Source organism: Gopherus evgoodei, chromosome 4 (assembly GCF_007399415.2).
Source record: "Gopherus evgoodei ecotype Sinaloan lineage chromosome 4, rGopEvg1_v1.p, whole genome shotgun sequence".
NCBI lineage: Eukaryota > Metazoa > Chordata > Testudines > Testudinidae > Gopherus > Gopherus evgoodei.
In genome coordinates this window covers 35,784,958-35,800,635 of record NC_044325.1, presented here as the reverse complement: position 1 = coordinate 35,800,635, position 15,678 = coordinate 35,784,958, and the positions used below count along the sequence as shown (strand labels likewise).

The window sequence follows — 15,678 nt, the reverse complement described above, 5'->3', positions numbered from 1 at the left end:
ACACGATTCCAATGGTCGACTTTCCCCACTCCAAACTGGTTCGCGACCGATTGGTAGCTGTCTGGAGTTGCCAGCTTCCAGATTGCAATAGCCATCCACTTCTCCACCTGCAGGGGAGCTCTCAATCTCATGTCCTTGTGCCACAGGGTGGGGGCGAGCTCAGCACACAGTCCCATGAAAGTGGTTTTTCTCATCTGAAAGTTCTGCAGTCACTGCTCGTCATCCCAGACTTCCATGACGATGTGATCCCACCACTCAGTGCTTGTTTCCCAAGCCCAAAAGCGGCGTTCCATGGTGCTGAGCATTTCCATGAATGTCAGAAGCAATATAGTGTCATACGTGCCAGGGCGACTCGCTATCATGGTTGGACTCCTCATCACTTTGGACCTTAAGGAATAGCTCAACTGCCAAACGTGATGTGCTGGCGAGACTCGTCAGCATACTCCTCAGCAGTTCGGACTCCATTTCCCACAGAAACCGCGCAGCACAGAAACCGTTGAAAGAGGCAAGATGGCGCCAAACGTGGACGGAAAAACAGAAATTGCTGGGATGTGAAGCGATGCATCACAGGGCATTGGGACAGGAAGCAGAATGACCCGCACCGTTCAGTCCCCTTCCCACAACCCACGGCGCCAACGTGGAACAAGGTGCTCTGTGGGATAGCTGCCCATAATGCACCACTCCCAACACCGCTGCAAATGTGGCCACACTGCAGCGCTGGTAGCTGTCAGTGTGGCCACACTGCAGTGCTTTCCCTACACAGCTGTACAAAGACAGATTTAACTCCCAGCGCTGTACACCTGCAAGTGTAGCCAAACCCTAAGTCTTTAAAATGGAAAATTCAAATTAAAAATGTTTACAAGTTTACACAGATAACTTAAGAGCAACAAAAACAAACCATGTGCTGAGGTCACTGCAGTGTGTCTTTTTAAAGTAATACTAAGGCAGATTAAATCTCCATCACTATTCTTGGTCCAAACTAATCAAACCGATAAATTTACAGTTGTCTGTACATATTGTTCAAGTACATCGTCTGCTTCCAAACTCAGACATTTTACAGCAAAAAAAAGGTGACAGAATTGTTCTTTTCTCAACACATTTTCTATATGCTGCCAGTCTTCCATTTCTCCTCGACAGGACATTCTCACTGGATTGTATTTCACCCACACGGGCTGAGCGTAAAGCTTTATATGTGCTGGGCAGAAAGGACCTCTGGTGGGCCGGGCAGCCGGCCCCGGCCCCGCTTTGTACAGGGCCTGGGGGTGGGCTTAGGCCCGGCGGGCGCTGTTCCTGGGCTGCCCGGCAGAGGGCGCTGCAGGCGGAGGCCGCGCTCTCTGTGCCGGCCCGGCCTGTGGTGGTAGCGGCGGGGCCCGGGACTCCTCAGACATTGCGACCATGGAGATCGGCACCGAGATCAGCCGCAAGATCCGGGTGAGCGAGAAGGGGGCCGCGAGCCCCCGCGGGCACAGAGCGCCCAGCCTCCCCGGCCGCCGTGTTCCCGACGCGGTGCGGCCCAGGCCCCCGCGCTGCAGCTGAACAGGCCGGAGGCTGGGGTCACGGGCCGTGCGCTAATGAGCCCCGGGTCCAGCTGCAAACCGGCCGCCGGGGGCCACGTCCAACCGCCTCTCCGACGGGCGCGCACAGCGAGGCGATGGGGCGGGTGACGGGGGGTGGTCAGGGAGTGAGAACCGGTGGCGAGAGGCCCAACCCCCCCCCGCACTCCCGCTTTCATGGAATCCGAACCCGCATCCAGATCCGAACTGTGCCGCCAAAGCCGGCTCTGAAATGGGCCGAACCGACACCCAGACATCCTCGCACCCGGGGAGCCGAACTCTGGACCCGAATTGTGCACTTCGAGCCCATCACTAGTAAACACCAACCCTGATTCAAAAATCATGAGGTAGATTCCCCCCCGGCCCCGGGTATGAGATTGGCTTAAAAATGAGGTTTGAAAAGAAAGACTTCTGTTTGTTTGTTTTATTTTGGGGGTTCATGTTTTCCAGTGTTCCTCTGCAACTATGAAGGGCTAGGAATTAAAAAACCTAAATGGAGATTTTCAAGTAATCTCATTACTCAAGGAGCTAGAGTAGGGATTAGCAACCTTTGGCATGTGGCCCATCAGGGAAATCTGCTGATGGGCCAGGCCAGTTGGTTTACCTCCAGCATCTGCAGGTTTGGACGATCGTGGCTCCCACTGGCCGTGGTTCACTGTGTCAGGCCAATGGTGCTGCTGGAAGCAGTGGCCAGCACGTCCCTCAGCCCATGATGCTTCCCGCAGGCCCCATTGGCCTGGCACGGCAAACCGCGGCCAGCGGGAGCTGCGATCGGCCGAACCTGCGGACATTGCAGGTAACCAAACTGTCCCGGCCTGCCAGCCGATTTCTCTGATGGGCTGCGTACCAACAGTTGCGGATCCCTGATCTAGAGTTATCCCAGGTACTGAGAGACTGATGATTACATCATGAGAGTTCTCAACACTGCCTCTCCCTTTGGAAGTTTGCATTGTAAACAGCGGAAAAGAGGAAAAATAAGCTAACACCTGTACAACTGTATTACTGGTTTTGACAAACACATTTTAGCAACCAAAATTCTCTCAGAGTTTGGGTATTAGTCGTATCCAGTGTTTCTTAACTTAAATGCAATAATCTTAATCTATTTTCTTTTTGTAGGGCGCTATAAAGGGAAAATTGCAGGAGCTGGGGGCTTATGTTGGTAAGTTTTATTCTGTTTAATAACTTTATTTAAGCTCATTATAATTAAAGGTGGAAAACACCTGCTAGTGTGTGTGTGTCCCTTGCAAGAGTATAAGGTAGTTTCCTCCCATAACAGTGTGTGGGGTTTAGGTACTGCACTTGACTTTAGCTATTTATTTTAGTGCAACAGTAGTTCACAATTTGATATAGTGCTCCACTGGAAGCAACCCTGAGAAAGGCTTCAATCTTGTATCTGGATTTGTACTTAACAAACTCCGCCACTTATCTGGAGCACAGTTGAAGTCCCTGGGGAATGGGCTACATGGGTGCAAGGATCACATGCCATTGGGTGATCAAGCCCAAAGGTTGTAGCTGGGTCCAGAACTAATCCTGCCACCTATTTAAATGTGTCAGATGGGTAATTACATTTACAGGTTTACCGAAAGTGGTTATGAAAGGATGCCCCATCCTCTTCTCAGTCCATCTTGTCTGAAGGAGATCAGCTCATAATTTCTTCTTGCAAGTCTTCTCTTTAATTTGTTTGTCAGCCACGCTGTATATTTGGTCATTAAACTGTGCAGCCTGGTTGTCTTCTTTGATTCCTCTCTTTCCTTCCCACTGTTACCTTTCGGTTCTCTGGTTTCTCAATCATGCAGCTCCTTTTTCCACAACATCTCTGAAATCAATTCTATCTTTTTTTCTAGTGCCAAAATTTTATTAGTACTCTAGTAGTCTCTGATTTTAATTACTCCAAATGAGGAAGTTAGTTAACTAGAAATTAAAAGTGAAATCCCTGCAAGCTTCATGGAAACTTTTTAAAGACACCATAATAGAGATTCAAATTAAATGTATACCCAAATTAAAAAACATAGTAAGAGAATCAAAAAAGTGCCACCAGGGCTAAACAACAAAGTAAAAGAAGCAGTTAGAGGCAAAAAGGCATCCTTTGAAAGGTGGAAGTTAAATCCTATTGATGAAAATAGAAAGGAGCAAAAGGCCAAAAAGAATTTGAAGAACAGCTAGTAAACTCAAAAAGCAACAGCAACATTTTTTTAAGTACATCAGAAGCAGGAAGCCTGCTAAACAATCAGTGGGGCTGCTGAACGATCGAGATGCTAAAGGAGCACTCAAAGAGAGTAAGGCCATTGCGGAGAAACTAAATTAAGTCTTTGCATTGGTCTTCATGGTTGAGGATATGAGGGAGATTCCTCAACCTGAGACATTCATTTTAGGTGACAGATCTGAGGAACTCTCTCAGATTGAGGAGACCGTAGAAGAGGTTTTGTTACAGATAGATAAATTAAACAGTGATAAGTCACCAGGACCAGCTGGTATTCACCCGAAAGTTCTGAAGGAACTAAATGTGAAATTGCAGAACTACTAACTATGGTATATAACCTATCATTTAAATCAGCTTCTGTAACAGATGACTGGAACATAGCAAATGTGACACCAATTTAAAAAAAGATTCCAGAAGTGATCCTGGCAATTACAGACTGGTAAGCCTCACTGCAGTACAGGGCAAATTGGTTGAAACTGTAGTAAAGAACAGAATTATTAGATACACAGCTAAACACAGTTTGTTGGGAGAAGAGTCAACATGGTTTTTGTAAAGGGAAATCATGTCTCACCAATCTACTAGAATTATTTGAAAGGGTCAACAAGCATGTGGACAAGGGGGATGCAGTGGATAATAGTATACTTAGATTTTCAGAAAGCCTTTAACAAGATCCCTCACCAAAGGCTCTTAAGCAAAGTAAACTGTCATGAGAATAAGAGGGAAGGTCTTCTCATGGATTGGTAACCGGTTAAAAGATAGGAAACAAAGGGTAGTAATAGTCAGTTTTCAGAATGGAGAGAGGTAAATAGTGGTGTTCCCAGGGGTCTGTACTGGGACCAGTCCTATTCAACATATTCATAAATGATCTGGAAAAGGGGGTAAACAATAGTGTGGCAAAATTTGCAGATGATACAAAACTACTCAAGATAGTTAAGTCCCAGGCAGACTGAAGAGCTGCAAAAGGATCTCACAAAACTGGGTAACAAAATGGCAGATGAAATTCAATGCTGATAAGTGCAAAGGAATGCACGTTGGAAGACATCACCCCTACTATACATATAAAATGAAAGGGGTCTAAATTAGCTGTTTCTACTGAAGAAAGAAATCTTGGAGTCATTGTGGATAGTTCTCTGAAAACAAGCATTCAGTGTGCAGCGGCAGTCAAAAAAGCTAACAGGATGTTCTGACTCATTAGGAAAGGGATAGATAATAAGACAGAAAATATGTTATTGCTTCTATATAAATCCATGGTATGCCTACATCTTGAATACTTCATGCAGATTTGGTCAGTCCATCTCAAAAAAGATATATTGGAACTGGAAAAGGTACAGAAAAAATGCTTAGGGGTGTGGAATAGCTTCCATATGAAGAGAGATTAATAAGACCGTGACTTTTCAGCTTGGAAAAGAGATGACTAAGGGGGGGATATGATAGAGGTCTATAAAATCATGACTGGTAGGGAGAAAGTAAAGAAGACAGTGTTATTTACGCCTAACACAAGAACTAGGGGTCACCAAATGAAATTGATAGGCAGCAGGTTTAAAAGAAAAGGAAGTATTTATTCACACAACACACAGTCAACCTGTGGAACTCTTTGCCAGAGAATGTTGTGAAGGCCAAGATGATAACAGGGTTCAAAAAATAACGAAATAAGTTCATTGAAGAGACATCCATCAATGGCTAATAGCCAGGATGGACAGGGGTGGTGTCCCTAGCCTCTGCCAGAAGCTGGGAATGGGAGACTGGGGATGGATCACTTGTAACTACTTATTCTGTTAATTCCCTCTGAAGCACCTGGCATTAGCCACTGTCGGAAGACAGGATACTGGGCTAAATGGACCTTTGATCTGAGCCAGTATGGCTGTTCTTCTGTAACCCCTTCTTCCATTGTCTGTCCCCACCAACTAGTTCATTCAAAAGACAGCTACCAAGATAATCTTTACAATGGCTCCTGTTCTTCTTCTGACTTAAGTTCAAGCTTCTTGTTTTATTGAAAGGTCTCTGGACCCACCTACATCTCTGCCTATGTCTTATCCTACCTGTTGTCTACACTCAAGTTGTTGTGGTCCTTTGTCATTTCTCGCTCCTGATTTTTACACCTTCTTTCATGTTACTCGTAATGCTTGGAACAGCCTTCCAATTAATATTTGCCTCCATTTCTTCCTTTAGAAAACCAAAATCCTCCCTACTTCCTGAGACATTTTTACTATTCTGAGCATAGAGCATTCTGTATGTGTACATTTTTATTCCGATTTGTGTCTATTTGTGCCATTCTGTTAGGTTTTATGTAAAAAGACTGTTGTTTTTGTTTTTTTAAAGTTGTTTATAATGTAGAAATAACTGTTGAAGGAAAACCTCAGAACATAGGAAACTAAAGAGAAGAAAAAATATTCTAAAATGCTGATCCACAATTTTTCACAGTATTCCAAAATCTCACATTTGTACAGATGCCCAAGTTTTTCAGCAGAGAGTAACTTCCATACATTTTAGTAAGAGAACTAGGGGGCTGAAAACAGTAATATCTTATTCTGGAACGGTTCACGAACGACTAGTACAGGGCTGAAATGATATCATATGAACTTTAAGAACTGCTGTTGCAGTATATGAATTAACTGCTATAGTCACACAAACTGTCACATACTCCTCTGTACATTTTAAAAAAGGAGAGAAAATGTAATTCTGTTCTGTTATGCTTTAATTTCAGTTTAAGATTTCCTCTTTTCTCTGATTTGTTTCCTTAGGCCCTTATATTATAAAGGCTTACACATATGCTTGATTGTTAAGTCTTTGGGGCACGGGCTGTCTGCTGTTCTGTAGAGCCCTAGTAAAATGGGGCCCCACTCTTGGTTAGTTCTAAGATACTACTGCAGGGATCGGCAACCTTTGGCATGCGGCTCACCAGGGTAAGCACCCTGATGGGCCAGGCGGGTTTGTTTACCTGCTGTGTCTGCAGATTTGGCCGATCGCGGCTCCCACTGGCCGCAGTTTGCCACTCCAGGCCAAGGGGGGAGGCAGGAAGCCGCGGACAGGACATCCCTTGGCTCATATTGCTCCTCGCAGCCCCCATTTGGCCTGGAGCAGCGAACTGCGCCAGTGGGAGCCGTGATCGGCCGAACCTGTTGACGTGGCAGGTAAACAAACCATCCCGGCCTGCCAGGGGGCTCACCCTGGTGAGCTGCGTGCCAAAGGTTGCCGATCCCTGTACTACTGTAATAAATATGTTAAAGACAAATATGCTCAACCTTACATGCTGTGAGTAGTCTCTCTGAAGTCAGACCACTCACAGTGTAAAGTTAAGCACACAAATCAGTTGCTTCAAGATTGGGGCCTTGATTTTTTTTTTTAAATAAAGAATTGATGTACCATTATTAAGGTTAAGATTTAGTCATGGGTATTTTTAGTAAAAGTCATGGACAATAAAAATTCGCAGCCCATGACCTGTCCATGACTTTTACTATAAACACCCCTGACTAAATCTTAGCCCCTGGGGCATGGCTGCACTGGGGGGCCTCCTGGGCTAGCCCCACTGGCTGCTGCAGCTGCAGAATTTAATGGAGATTGTGGAAAGTCACGGAATCCGTGACCAACTTGTAGCCATAACCACTATTTTCTCTCAGCAGCATTCCTCACCACTCCCTCAAATAAAGATAGAAAAGGAGGAGTTCTGAATTGGATTATCATCAGTAAACATTATTAGCTTCTTTTATGTTTAGTGACAACGGTAGCTTTGGGGTTGTGCAGCATTGTTAAGTGTCACCAAAATAAAAAAGGTATCTCTAATCCTCTTCATAAAATCGTTCAAAATGCTGCTCCCCAAAGGGCTATTCAAGTTTTAATAATATAATACTTGAAATGGAAGGCACTGTAGAGAATTGCAAAGTGCTTTATACGTAATAAGGAATGAAAGTAAGAAGTCATCCTTTTGTTGGTATTCATCTTAAATGAATAATAGTTTGTTTTTAATCTTGCATATAGACCCAGGCCCTGATTGAACAAAGCACTTAACCATGTATGTAACTTGAAATGATTTAACTGGCACTGCTGACATGCCTAGTTATGCACAAATTGAAGTGCTTTGCTGAATCCAGACCCTAATGATCTTACCATCTCCCCTTGAAGTATATAGTGTCTATCTATGCTTATTCATTTTTTTTGATGGAATTTTTGAAGTTAATAGGTAAAGGTTTGTCTGTAAATTTTATGCATAAATCAGAAAGGAAATTTCTCTATTTCAGGGATGGGCTGGCCGCTGCTTCCTGCAGCTCCCATTGGCCGGGAACGGCAAACTGCGGCCACTGGGAGCTGTAGGGGACCATGCCTACAGAGGGTCAACATAAACAAAATGTCTTGCGGCCCGCCAGTGGATTACCCCAGAATCATAGAATATCAGGGTTGGAAGGGACCTCAGGAGATCATCTAGTCCAACCCCCTGCTCAAAGCAGGACTAATCCCCAGACATATTTTTACCCCAGTTCCCTAAATGGCCCCTTCAAGGATTGAGCTCACAACCCTGGGTTTAGCAGGCCAATGCTCAAACCACTCGACCCTGATGGGCCGTGTGCTGAAGGTTGCCGACCCTTTCTCTATTTGGTTGCTTTTCCTGAAGGAGAAAGCCCTTTTGCATTATAGGGCTTTTATCTTAAATATTTGAATAAATGAGAAAACATATAATATAATATACATATAATGTAATATACAAATGTGATACCAAAATGACTTTGTTCATATATTTATCGTGTATGTGTGACTCACTTGCTCTTTTAAAATTTTATTGTAATCTTTAATTTTGCTTCTGGTGGAGCTGACAATCTTATGTGCTTTAGCCGTATATAAAGCTTGTATTGTATTTCAGAGGAAGTGGAAAAACTTGTTAATGAAAAGCTTGCTTATTAATTTGCTTATCAGATAATCCATTTGTTGTGCTGTCATAAGCAGGTATGTTTGACATACCAGGATGCAGTTCAGACCAGTGAGGGGCTGTCTCATCCCTGTACTACAACCTTTACTGCTGTGGGAATTCTGCACCACTGCGCATGCTCAGAATTTTGTCCCCTGCAGATATCTTTGCTTCCTCGCAGAAAAATGACTTTCTGACAGGGAAGCCACCAGAGCAGTTACGTGACCCTCCTCAGCAGCATGTTTCGGGTGCCCAGAGCAGGCAGCAGCTAATGACTGTGGGGCAGGAGGTGGGACTGGGGAAGTGTAATAGTGATCTCCCACCTATGTGCAGCCAGTGGCCTTTGCTCCCCAATGCCATGCTGGAGTGTACGTATTTATTTGACAAATAAAATCTGCAGAATTTTGCAGAATTTTAAAATATTGTGTGCAAAATTTATTTTTTTTTGGCGCAGAATTTTTAATTCTTTGGTGCAGAATGCCCTCAGGAGTAAACCTTGAGTGCCTCATAATACCTTGCTTATAGTAGCTCCCACCTAGGCTGCTCACAAACAGCCTTCCAGCATGCAGGTCACACCATGAGTCTCTGTACAGCTGCAGCCTGCCAGCCACACCTTGGGTTTCACTCTGACTCTTACCAACCTTAGTTAGACTGCAAGGTGACCCGAACACATTCCCAGTCTTGGATTTCCCCCTCCAAAATGTATGTCTCGTACTGCACAGCCCTCTCCTGAACAGTCCACATTAATTCTTTCATTCCTTTAAGGAATAATACACACAAGCTTACCAGCTTAAATGGAGTTACTCAGACACTTCTACTTAAATACTGCATTAGCTTAATCAAGTTTATTAACTACAAAGAGAGAGTTTTAAATGCGTACAAGCAATGAGGCGTAAAAGTCAGAAATGGTTACAAGAAAGGATAAAAATGCTTTCTTATGCCTATCTTAACAGATTAAATGTTTTTATTAAAGCTAATGTTAAAATTATATAATACACAGGTTGCGAAAAGAGTGTCTGTACATCTGGGTCTAGTGCTTGGATTATCCACAAATACAAAGTTTGTTTTTAAAAGTCATATGGTACATATAGTACAATATCAACAATAACCCAGATTTAGGTAAATAAATTTAAGAATAGAGTCTAGATATTAGATTCAGAGCAAGATTTCTTACCACGTGCTTCCAACAGCATTACTGACCAAACTTTCAGGTGAGGATCCCTCCCGCAGAGTCAAATGCTGCTTCTTTTGTCTTCTCACATGCAAAGAGGGAGATGGATGGGGAGAGAGAGGAGGAGAGTTTTGGAGTGCTTGCCCCTCTTTATAGTTTCAGTCCCTCTTTGAAAAGAATTTCCAGCTGAGAACCGAGAGACGGGGGGTCTGATGGACCAGGGACACCTTATGCTGTTTCATTTCTAAGATGCAGCTTTTTTTGTCCTTGTCCCCCTTTCTTACCAAAGAATGGTCACTGGATAGGGGATGGCCCATCAGCTTTGTTAACACCTGACTGGGGTGTCTGCTTGCCCTTTGTCTTTGAGAAATTGGTTTAGCTACTCCCCAGATTTATCTGGGAAACGCACTTAAGTCATGTTCATAACTTTACACACAATGTTGCTAGATGCATTTTGCAATGATATTACTGATCAGCAAGTTAGGAGTTTTCAAATGATACCTCACAAGGCATGCCTTGTACAAAGGTTATCACAGTAGTGTGTAGGGTGTGAATACAGGAGTGCATTTCATCACAGTATGTCAGAACATAGAAGGGTTTTGATGAAGCAACTTTATGGGGCTATATCTAGTGTTGTCAGTGATGCAGATTTTTTATTGCAAAAGAGCGAATCTTGAAAGCTTTCGATTTTGCAAGAAAATTCACAAGTAATTACCAATCAATTTAAACAAGTCTGTTTGGCCATGATTTTACTGTTCTCTTGTTACCTCTGTGCTTCCTGTTTAATGAAGATCTTCATTCCAAGGGGTTTATAGTAAAACTGGAGAAATATTCTGAGGTCTTTTTTGGGGATCTAATCTCTTTTGTGCATCTACTGTATTTTGAAAATCTTATAAAAATGTCATTGTTAATGCAAAGTTGCTTTGAAAAATAACAACAAATTGTATATATTTTTTTCCAATTAGATGAAGAGCTCCCTGATTATATTATGGTCATGGTGGCCAACAAGAAGAGTCAGGAGCAGATGACAGAGGACCTTTCCCTTTTCCTAGGAAACAACACTGTCCGGTTTACTGTATGGTATGTTTGTGAGCTACTTTTTCCATGAACCTTACTTCTTACAATTATTTCATAACTGCTTTCTGTATATGAGAATTGAGAATATAAGAAATTACACATAACATTTGATCAATTAATTTTTTCTTGTCCATGAAGTGATGCAATATAGTAACTGATAATTTTTTAAATTATTACTTGTAGCTTGCTAATGTTCAGGCAGTGGTAACACCAACATACATATATACATCAGGTAGAGATTGAGGTACTGGTTTTCTCCTCTTATCCATTTTTGCAGCTGAACCTCAAGGTTCTGAAATGTTCAAAATAAATTAAGAGTCTGTTTAGACATGATTAGCAAAAATGAGTTTCAAACATTTGAATCCCATCAAGAGAGTCGCCCTCAGAAAATTATTACTGTAAAATTATATAAGAATAGAAAACCTTACACAGTGCAGTCACAGCTGGTTATGGTAGATTTATTTGGTAAACTTCCCTTTTATTAGATTAACACAGCTTCAGTTAGAGATGTTGATATTGTGTAGGCATTAGAGCTATGCAGTGTTGTATCCTTGTTGGTCACAGGATTTTAGAGAGACAAGGTGAGTGAGATAATATCTTGTATTGGACCAACTTCTGTTGGTGAGAGAGACAAGCAACTTCCTCCACAAACTGCAACATTAACAACCTCTCTCAGAACACTATCCTTACCACCATGGATGTCACTTCCCTATACGCCAATATCCCTCACAGTGATGGTATAGCTGCCTGCCGCTAAATATTTTCAAGACAGTGGACAGCCCTCAGATATCTACCTCAAACACATCACGAAATGCATCCATTTCATCCTCACCCATGACAATTTTTCATTCAACAGCACTGTGCTTTGTCTAAACCATGGAAGCAGCCATGGGTAGCAGGATGGATTTCCAATATGTCAACCATTTCATGTTCCTCCTTGAAGAAGAATTTCTGAGCAAATGCACCATGAAACAAGTGATATGCCTCAGATACATCAATGATAGATTTCTACCACAACATTAAAAACCACCACCTGTCCACTAAACTCTTTCTGGAATGCTCCCATGCTAGCATCAACTCCTTGGACACCACGATCAGCTTCAGCAGTGGAACCCTACAGACAACCATATACAAGAAACCCACAGATCACCATATCTATCTTCATAGATCAAGTAACCACACCAAAAAATCTGTTATCTACAGCCAGGTACTCAGATACCACAGAATATGCTCCAAGGAGAAAGTCCAGGATATACACCTTAACACACTTCAACCACCTTCACCAAACAAAGGCACTCCACCAGAGAAGTAGATCTGGTGAACCATGCAATGGGCCACCCAGATACTGAGAGACTGCATATCCCTAGTTATCACCTACCAACCCACACAAGTACTGTGAAACAGCTAAAACCCATGCTTAATGAGGACTTCATCCTGAAAGAAATCTTTCCAGAATTCCCTCTTCTGACCTTCAAACAGTCTCCCAACCTCGCAAAGCTCCTCATCAAAAGCAAGCTCCCCACAGACCAAAATGCACCAGCTTAAAGCAGCACCAGACCCTGCCAGAGCAACAGAAGCAAAGCCTGCTGATATATCTCCACTGTTGCAATGATCAACACCCCCAACAACACACCTTTCAAGATCCATGGGTCCTGCACATGCCTATCACAACGTGGTGTACCTCATTCAGTGCACTAAATGCACCAATAACAACTATGTGGGTGAAACCAAACAATCACCATGCTCTCAAATAAACTCTCACAGAAAAATGATAAAAGACAAAAAACACCCTATCACCTGTGGGTGAACACTTTTCACAAAGCGGCCATTCTATATCAGACCTATCAGTCATCATGCTCAAAGGAAAGTTTCACAGTACTTTCAAAAGATCACCCTGGGAGCTTAAATTCATGACTTTGCTAAACACTAAAAATCATGGGCTGAACAGAGACACTGGGTTTATGGCAGGTGTAGTACCTAGAACTATTTTATCGTTTTTAATTGACTAGATCTCAACACGACAGTGTCCCTTTACAGGACATACTGTGAGATTGCTTTACATTTATTTTAGGCAGGTTCAGAGGTTAGGTGTCGGGGGTTACATACCCCATCCAAATTTTTGTGAGCACTGAGTTGCCTCTGTAGGGCTTTGCTCGGCCTGCTGCAGGAAGGGGAGCTCTGTCCTTCTCATGCTGCACCTTCTTCTCTCCTCCCCCCTCCCCTAGCACATTTCCAGCTCGCTTGGCCATTCTCCCTGGCAGCAGGCCCAGGGGGTGAATGGAGGGGGTGAGACAGGTGCTGCTTCTCCTGCTGGATGAGGGTGGCTACTATGGGTCGCTTCTTCTGTGCAATGCGGTGGCTATCTGTGAGAGTCCAGGTGGGGAGGTGGAGGCAGGGGCCCACGAGGCAGGTTAGCTTGGTAGGGTGGGGAGAGTGCGACAGCCCCAGGCCGGGCATTGGGTCGCTGGGGAAGGCACCAGAAGTAGGTTCCCTGTGCTCAGCCCAAGATAGGGACATTGCCTGGGAAGCTCCTTAGAGAAACTTCGTTGCTGTGACCTTCCGTCCTCTCTTCCTCGGGGCTGGTGCTGGGCCTCTGATGCATGTGCTCCCCAATCCTACGACCCCAGCCCTCCAGGAGCTGGCGGGATTGACTAGCCTGGCCCAGGGAGGTGGGATGGAAGGTTCCTGCACCCAGAGGCCACATGTGGGTGAGTCAGTCACGTGTCCACAGTCTTTAAATTGTGCCCTCAACAGTTATATGTCGCCTCTGGGCCCCTGTCAGAAACAGAAGAAAAGAGCATGCAATTTATTGTTTTTTGAAAAGTATACACACTTGTACATGGTCATTTATTCCCTATTGTGGCATGGCTGAACAGTTTGTTTGTGGGTTTGTTTGTTTTTTGTCATTTTATCAGTCACACATCTGTGTATTCTGCATCCAGTGGCTACATGAATCAGTTAGACAACAAAATAGATGCTATCGAATGTGGAGGTTAGTTCCACTACTGGAACTTGTTCTTTATAGCATCTTCTAGCTAGACTGTATCTCAGAATGTATTATTAAATATGACAACATTTTTAATACTTTGAAGGTGAATAATTTAAATCATTTACTCATAAGACTAATAATGAAGTGAGGAGAGAGAATTTGAAGTATGAAGAGAAATTATTCTTCAGTGTAGGACAATATATCAAGATACGTGAATTTTTAGATGTACTTAGTTTAATTTTGACAATGCCCTCTAAATTATTAAAGGAATGAGAGTACTGTAACATAATCAGGCAACTCAAGTTTCTGGATCTGTTTGTGAATATAAATTTACTTCACAGCAAATATTTTATCAAGTATTGAAATACATTGTGGTTAAAAATAGCTGAAAATATGAAGACTAAATGAAATGAATCCGATAACAATCTAGAAATATGATGGGAAAAATTAAAATGGTAAATCCAGGAAACCTAAAATTTTAAACATTGTTCTTATGCTTCCAGTCTTTGTTCTCACCAAAATGGATTTCCCTTAGATTTCAATACCAATCCTTTGCAGGGCATTCCCAGGTATAATGTATACCTCTAGTGCAGGGATCAGCAACCTTTTTAGAAGTGGTGTGCTGAGTCTTCATTTATTCACTCTAATTTAAGGTGTTGTGTGCCAGTAATACATTTTAACGTTTTTAGAAGGGATCTTTCTATAAGTCTATAATATAGAACTAAACTACTTTGTATATAAAGTAAATAAGGTTTTAAAAATGTTTAAGAAGCTTCATTTAAAATTAAATTAAAATGCAGAGCCCCCCAGACCGGTGGCCAGGACCTGGGCAGTGTGAGTGCCTCTGAAAATCAGCTTGCGTGCCGCCTTTGGCACACGTGCCATAGGTTGCCAACCCCTGCTCTAGTGTATAATTCTGATTCTGCTATAAAAAGTTTCACAGCACAGCCGTGACAGAGCTGTGGCCCAGTTTAAAGGTTTGTCAGCCCTTTTCTGACAGGGGTGAGGCCTGCTGTACATTAGAAAATGAGTTCGGTTTAACTGCATCAGTCAGGGTTGTGAAAAATCAACCCCTCAGAGTGGCATAATTAAACCAACCTAAATCTCAGAATAAACAGTGCTAGGTCAGTGGAAGAATTCTTCCCTTGATATAGCTACCACTTCGCAGCAAGGTGGATTACCTACACCAACAGGAGAATGTGTCCCGTCAGCATATGTAGTGTCTGCACTGAAGCACTGTAGTGATACTGCTGTAGCATTTTAAGTGTAGTCAGGCCGTGAATGTGAAAGTTGATCCATGATGATCACATCAGCAGGGCTCAGCGGACGCTGCTTTGGGAGTGTTCTAATGAGAATGCACTCAAGAGGGATCACAAAGGCTTCCTAAATGCAAAAATGTTACTCAGTCTTTCAATGGAATTTGGGCACATAACTCTCTTAGGCTCCTAAATTATGAAGCTGTCTGGTTGCAACTGAATAGGTAGGGTTGAATTCTAAAATGGGCTGAAAAGGGGGCATGCATTTCTGTTTTTCTCTGAAGGCAGGTGTCCAGTTAGTTTGACATTTTACACAGGATTGTTTTATTCCCTTGTAGTTTTCTTTCTTGGTTTTACTTAATACATTTTTAATAGGAAGCCTTTGAATTTGGGCTCTAGCTGAAATTTTTACTTGGCAGTGTTTCTTGTCTGCTCTCTCTTTAAAGACATTGTGTCCGTATGCAACATTTGCTAGGGAAGTGGATCTTACATCAATCAGGTGCACAGAGCAGAGTGTTTTATGTGTGTGTACAAA

At 43.0% G+C, this 15,678-nt stretch overlaps 1 protein-coding gene across 4 annotated transcripts in view; it reads left to right on the top strand.

Moving 5' to 3' along the window:
- Positions 1–1,321: 1,321 nt before the first annotated feature.
- The window catches only part of ZC3H14 (zinc finger CCCH-type containing 14), a 47,214-nt gene continuing 32,857 nt past the window's right edge, over positions 1,322–15,678 (top strand). For 2 of the 4 annotated variants that reach the window (XM_030558964.1, XM_030558965.1), the window contains exons 1-3: positions 1,322–1,431; positions 2,670–2,712; positions 10,787–10,901. In XM_030558964.1, the coding sequence (XP_030414824.1) occupies positions 1,396–1,431; positions 2,670–2,712; positions 10,787–10,901 (194 nt within the window). In that variant the 5' untranslated portion in view covers positions 1,322–1,395. Of the gene's footprint in view, positions 1,432–1,669; positions 1,901–2,669; positions 2,713–10,786; positions 10,902–15,678 lie in introns of those variants that run through there. The other 2 variants (XM_030558966.1, XM_030558967.1) reach the window with 2 other exon arrangements.